This window comes from Oreochromis niloticus, linkage group LG15 (genome assembly GCF_001858045.2).
Source record: "Oreochromis niloticus isolate F11D_XX linkage group LG15, O_niloticus_UMD_NMBU, whole genome shotgun sequence".
Lineage (NCBI taxonomy): Eukaryota > Metazoa > Chordata > Actinopteri > Cichliformes > Cichlidae > Oreochromis > Oreochromis niloticus.
In genome coordinates this window covers 32,763,359-32,770,203 of record NC_031980.2, presented here as the reverse complement: position 1 = coordinate 32,770,203, position 6,845 = coordinate 32,763,359, and the positions used below count along the sequence as shown (strand labels likewise).

General features: G+C 41.5%; 1 protein-coding gene across 1 annotated transcript; it reads left to right on the top strand.

Moving 5' to 3' along the window:
- Positions 1 to 706: 706 nt before the first annotated feature.
- Positions 707 to 6,038, top strand: smim7 (small integral membrane protein 7). The gene is made up of 5 exons (XM_003449017.3): positions 707 to 832; positions 1,053 to 1,094; positions 1,186 to 1,238; positions 1,332 to 1,422; positions 5,522 to 6,038. The coding sequence occupies exons 1-5, from the start codon at positions 807 to 809 to the stop codon at positions 5,535 to 5,537; spliced, it is 228 nt and encodes a 75-aa protein (XP_003449065.1). The 5' UTR covers positions 707 to 806; the 3' UTR covers positions 5,538 to 6,038.
- Positions 6,039 to 6,845: the final 807 nt, after the last annotated feature.

Below are 6,845 nucleotides of genomic sequence, written 5' to 3'. Positions count from 1 at the left end.
GATGATGCTTTAATTAATCCCAACATTGTTCACACTCAGAGATGCAGAGATGTCGAGGTGAACGTAATAACACTAATAAGTAAATCAAGATTTCAAGTATGTATTTTTTTAATGGTTTTTAATTTATTATTCTCTGTATTTGCTTTAAATTCCCACGATAATGGATGTAGTGCTTACTCTCTCCAAAAAGGGGAGCCAAAGACATGCGAAAAAAAGCTCCTTTCACCAAAACAAAAACACCCAAAAGAACATACGAAGTTCGAGACTTACCAAAGAAATGATTTATCCCACTAGGAAGGAACAGAAAAAACAATAACATGCATACCTGTCACAAGGTAGAAGCTGCAATCAGTTTTTGGCAAAGTGGCTTTTATATATCTCTTACTTGCCGAGATAAAAGCTCACAATGACGTCAAAAATGTCTTTTTAAAGAGAGATCTGACCTAGAGGGTAGCAGAAAAATGCCAACAAATACAACAACAGTTCTATAAACATATTTTAATTGGCTAACTGTGTGTGGTCGTTTTTTAAAGTGCCTGAGTGCTTATAAATCTCTTTATAACCTCTTTATAAATCCTGTTCACTAAAGTATATTTACACATAAGACATTACATATAAAAATACAATGAAACATTGAAAATCAATTTTGGCAGACGATCAGTGTTTGGTAAGGTTGCACCTTACAGTCAAAACCCAGGGAATAACAGCACACTTGTATTTCTCTGGATACCGGATTTGTATTGGTCACATTTCTGATTACGTGCGCGAACGCGGAAGTGAGGCGCTTCTGATGTGATTTGATCAAGATGATCGGGGATCTGTTGATATTCGGGTAATTTATTGAGTCGTGTGGCAGATGTCACACGGAATCACATCTTGTATTGAGATAATCAGTTCTCTATGTGTCTTTGTGTGTCGCTGTGTAATTTTGTGTCAGTCAGGTAGCCGTGTGTTGCGCAAAATGACAAGCTAACTAGCTTGGTGCTAATGCCAGCTCAGCAGCTAATACGCTGTTACCTGACAATCAAACTCTCCGTGTTTGTGCTCTACAGGACTTTACTGGTGAACGCAGGGGCTGTGCTGAACTTCAAGCTGTGAGTATTGTACTCAGTCATTATTTTAGGTTTGTGTGTTAGCAGAATGAGCAGAGACAGTTGAAGGTTAACTGTGGGTGTCTTTTTTCAGCAAAAGGAAGGAGTCGCAGGGATTTGGAGATGACTCTGGATCACCAACAACAGGTGTGTGTGTGTGTGTGTGTGTGTGTGTGTGTGTGTGAGTCGTAGAAAGAGTGTGTGTAGTATTGCCACAAAGATTCACAGTCTATCTTTCAGGGGACAACATCAGAGAGTTTCTGCTCAGCCTGCGGTACTTCCGGATCTTCATCGCATTGTGGAACATCTTCATCATGTTCTGCATGATCCTGTGAGTAAGACTGTGTCAGTCAACGCTGATGAACCAGATGCAGTTTACTGAGAGGCACTCAATTACTTGTCCTGTGGGTTTTAGTTATTTTGATCCCAGTATTTGTTTCATAAGGCAGCATGATGGTGGGTTCAAATCGTGGAGAATGTTTTTGCATGTTCTCTCCATGCTTGCATGTGTTCTCACTGTGTACTCCAGCTTTTCCCCCACAATAAATGGACTAGTAGTTACATAACACCCTTCTACTCAGCTGAGGACTCAGAGCTCAAGTCTTTTCTCTTGCAAGTCTTATTTACCTTGTCACTCACAAATTTATACTTTTATCTACGACTAAAGGCTTCCGACACTCTCATATCGTTATCAACTTGGAATTCAGTATCTTACTCATGTGATAGACAATAGCCACCCAAAGACATGCATGGGTTTGATGAATTGGTGACTCTAAAAGGGCCTGAAAGGTGAACATCAGTGTGAATCTCTGTCTGTCTCTCAGCGTTAGCTTTGCAGTAGATTAGCAACCTGTCCAGGGTGTACCCTGCCTTTCATCTTATGACAGCTGGGATAGGGTCCAGCTCCTGAATTGGGGACTGACTTGGATAAGCATAAGAAGATGCATAGATATTTGTTCCATATGTCCTGCTCCAAATATGAGAAGGTGCTGAAGACTGATGTTGAGCCACATAAGCTTTCTTTGTGGCACAGATTCCAATTGTTGGCAGAAACCTAGACAAGTGACAATAATGGTTGTCACGACAAAATGTCAGAAGTTTTGAGTTTGGTCTTCTTGTGGGATTAGATTTTTTGTTGTTGTTATTTGAGTGGTTTTTTCTTTATATCCTTGTATAAAGACACCATTTCATGTGTCAACCATGCTTAGCATACAGAAAGTTCATTTCGTTCATCTGGACGTTGCTTTTTCAGTGGGACAAACAGTTTCGTTGCTCATCAAAGTAATTTTTTCCACTCTTTCTGAACTTTGTAAACAGTACATTTTTCTCAGTAACAGGAGGAACTCTAAGCACCAAACCAAAGTGTCTGCTCTTGGAACTCTGTTCTCATTCCACATATTTCACATACAAGAGGCAGAAACACAAGTCTGCTGTGAAATCCCCAGTTTCACCCACTTTGGCTAATTTGTAGCCAAAGGAACAAAGTGGGGAAATAAAGGGCTCTGTTATTGTATCCTGGAACACTGTTGAGTCATTGGTTCAGGTATGGATGACACGTTAAATTTCACGATGTACCACAAAGCATTTCTCACATTATCATCAAGTTCACCAAGGAGGAAATGAAAAATGGCAGGCTAGCTTTCTTAGACTGTCAAATTGCCATTAGTAATAGGGGACATTTAAAAGTCAACATGTACTTTAAACCAACGCACACTGGTCAGTATTTCATGTTTGACTCTCTTCATCCACTAAAACACAAACTGGGTGTTATCAGGACACTACAACACAGAGCGAAGACCATCACCACACAGACCGGCTTGGGAAGCTGAAGGTCATTGTATCAAAATGGCCCTGAGGGAATGTAGTTGTCCCAGCTGGATGTGTCAAAGCTGGGAAGGCGCCTAAAAATAGCTGCAGGCAATCCAGGAGAGAAGGACAGTCACTACCTAAGCAAAAACCTTTAGTGTCTAAACTCCGCGTCTCTGTGGCTTTCAAATTTCAAAACACGCTATGCCAAAAAATCAGTCCACCCCAAGGATCAGGTCCCCCGGCACAAACTGAGTAATATAGTGTATACTGTTAAGTGCCAGGAGGATTGCCAGGATTTAGCCTTTGGCTGAGCGAATGGCACAACACAGAAGAGCTAACTCGTGGAGCCAGGACTCCAAAGCCTATTTACACCTACAGTGGGCATTCTTTCAATGATAAGGATGTACAGGACAGAGAGGAACACTGGTTTGAGGGGGGAGTCAAGGAGGCCATTTACATGGAAAGGGAGAGACCATTTATGAATCCAGGACAGGGCCCAGGGGTACATCTTTCACCACTCTGGAGCTGTTACTGTTACAGCTACAGCATTTTACCAGTGCTGTAGCTCTCATAGTGTGTTGCAGCTACTCCCAAACTCTCTGGCCACTGATCAACGGTCATGACAATTTGCATATTAATGATCATGAAACTGACCTCGTGAGCCATTGTTAGGCAATGGTGCTACTCCTAAAAGCTTAACAAAAGAAGGCAGCTGAAGTTTGTCAAAAGTTTTCCCCTCTCAGTCAAGAGGGCACTTCAGTTCTAAAAACAAAAGGTGGAGGAGTCGCAGATATTTAAACCCCTAGATTGTCCCTTAGGAGGTGGTCGTTGACAATATTGATCATGTGCGTCATCACATCACAAGGTTTGAGGGAAAAAAAACAGGCTGGGAGAAACCACTGTGACACCTTGCCCCGCCCTACCATGAAAGATATTGAGGTCAACTGAGACGAGGTGTGAACAGGTGTAGATGCACCTGGGAAGGATAATCAAAACTGCATTGTAGGTGGCTGATAGCTGCTGTCATTGTCACCACCTCTGTTAAGTGATGGTCGTTCACAGTGGACATACATGGCCATGACTGAAACCAGCCCACTGAAGGAACAATGGACTGAGATGTCAGTTCCTTCATTATAATTGTGCAAATTCTCATGACCATTGATCAACAACCCCTGATCAAAGCCCACTGATCAATGGCCATGAGTACCATTCACAGAGAGTTGGGGAATGGCTGCAATCACAGCATTGTAAGATGGCGAAAGATGTACCCTTAGGCCCCCTCCTCGATTCAGAGATGGTCTTTCCCTTTTCACGTAAATGGCCTCCTTGACCCCGTGCTCAAACCAGCTTTCCTCCCTGTCCAGGATGTGTACATGCTCATCATTGACATGGCCTCCTTTATTCCTCTCTCAAACCAGTTGTCTTCTTGGTCCAAAGTGTGAACATTGGCATCCTCGAAAGAGTGACCTTTGTCCTTTAGGTATAGATTTACAGCTGAGTCCTGTCCTGTTGAGGTGACTCTTCTATGGTGTGCCATGCATAGATTATATACTTAGGTCTTCACCTTTTGTTTTTAGAACTGAAGAACCCTCTTGGATGAGAGGTGTAACATCTTCACAAACCTTGTTTTTCAACCAGTTAAGACTACTGTGACCTGAATGACTGAGAACGTTTCTCCCTCTGAAAATGCAAGTCCATGTGAACAAAATCAACTTTCTGGGATACCGTATTAGTTTTCACTGACACATATAGATGCATTATATTTGGGGAGGATGTTTAAGGGTTAACCACATATTTGCTTTTAAAGGTAAAATACAGTCATGGGGTAGCAGTAGGCTGCAGACACGAGTCAGCACCTTCATGTGTTTTTCAAGTTAAACATTATAACAAGAAAAAAATGTGACTGTTGCTGCCAGTGAAGTCTTACTGCTTTGAAGGGGTGGTAAAGTAACCCAGAAGCCAATTCTTTACAACTGGGAGCAGAAGAAACTTCTTACAATTCACATTATTAGTCTGAGTCTCCAGTCTGGACAAACACTGAACAACCAGAGCTTGGTGTGAAGAAACTTGAATTTGGTGTCTAAAGGATGAAGCCGTGGACCCAATCTGAGAACACTTCAGACACATGTTTATATCAGTCAGTGTTTCTGGGGATCTCTGATGAACATGTCTAACTTTGTTATTACCACAGTTTTGTCTTATGTGCCAAGGTACCAAACAAATTGCCTCAAAATGCTTTCATAAACATGATGATGGGTTCCCCAATCCCCAGATCTAAATCCAGTGGTGCACCTTTAGGATGTGGTCAATCAGGAGGATAACTCCTTGATTGCACAGCTGATAAATCAACACAGAATATGTGATGCAGTCATGTAAACATGGACCAGGAGTCTTTTTGTAACAAATTGTATAATCCGTGAGTCCATCTGAGAGTGAATGAAGTCCCTACTCAGCATTACTGAGGTTTTCCCTATAAAGTGCTTGATGAATGTGCTGTCCTGTCTTTTTGTGTGTGTGTGTAAATCAAAAGTTTTTATGCCCTTTAGATGTGCTCTGCGTTTCCTGAAATTAGTAGAAGTGTGCTGCTGTTCTAACTAGCCAAATGTCTTCAATCTGCACAGATTGTTTGGATCATGATCGTGTGTGGCCAGTGGACTTCCTCCAAGATGCTTCCCTTTCCAGATGGATGCTGTCAGCTTCTCCTTAATGTCCTTTTTTCTGTTTCTTTGACCCTTTTACTAGTAATTATACTCCATTTGGTTTACAACCCTTTGTGCTGTACAGGAATTTATGAATGGCTGTATTTATTCTTCCCTTGTTACATTTTTATTTTTATTGATTTTTCTTTAACTGTAATGCCTTTGCTGGAAACTTGTGGTCTTGTACTTAGTTGTAAAGAAACACCAGAAACATTTTATTCCTTTTTCCTGCACAGGCTCAGTTCATCCAGATTCCACAGAAAAATCTGCATCTGATTTGTGAGTTATAAATAGGATTATTTTACTCACTTATGTGTTTGTTTTCAACTTCTTAGGGGGAAAAATTGTGCTATTTTCTTTAATATGCAGCACATGTGCTGTAATTAAATGTATATTCACTGTAAATGTGTCCTTATTCTTAATAAAAAATGAAGTTTTATTATCAAATATGTTCTGTCTTTTGAAAGAAGGCAATTCGACAAAGGCAATGTGATTTTCTGGGAAGCCTCGGGTCTTGGTGTACATATGGGTTAGTTTAACATGCTGCACCTGCCTAAACATTGTTCCAGACCACCTGCATCCAGTCAACAGTATTCCCTGATTGCAGCGGCCTCTGTCAGCGGGATCATGTGCCCTGCTGCACTGCAGAATTTGTTCATGAGTAGTTTAACACAGATAAAGAGTTCATGGTCTTGTCCTGGCCTTCAAACCCGCCCATATCTCAGTTTGAGCATCTGTAAGGGGTATGGGAAATACAAGCCAGACTCATGGAGGCCCCTTGAAACCTGCTGCTAACATGTTAAAGTGCGATACTGCACGACAACTGGAGTGGGCCTGTGGACTCGATGCTTCCAGGCATCCGAGTTTCAGCTACAAAACAGAGCAGCATAATATTCATTCACTGGCGTCTTCATTACACACAACAAAGAGGCTTGTTAAAGCAGCCAGTCACATTGCAGAAACAACGCAATCAATGCAGCGCAAATAATCTGTCATTACAACCAAGATATGCAGAAGAGCATCCCTGAACACACGTCAAACCTTGAAGCAGAGCATTTTTTGCCACTTTGGACTCTGTAGTACCTGCTGAACATCATTAAAATGCCACAGCCTGAGTATTGTTGCTGACCGTGCCCATCCAGCAGGATAACAACCATGTCACAAAACTCAAAACATCTTAAACCATAACATGTCTCAGTGTCATGCTACAGCATGTCTGAAGATATATTTATCCAGGCTAGAAATC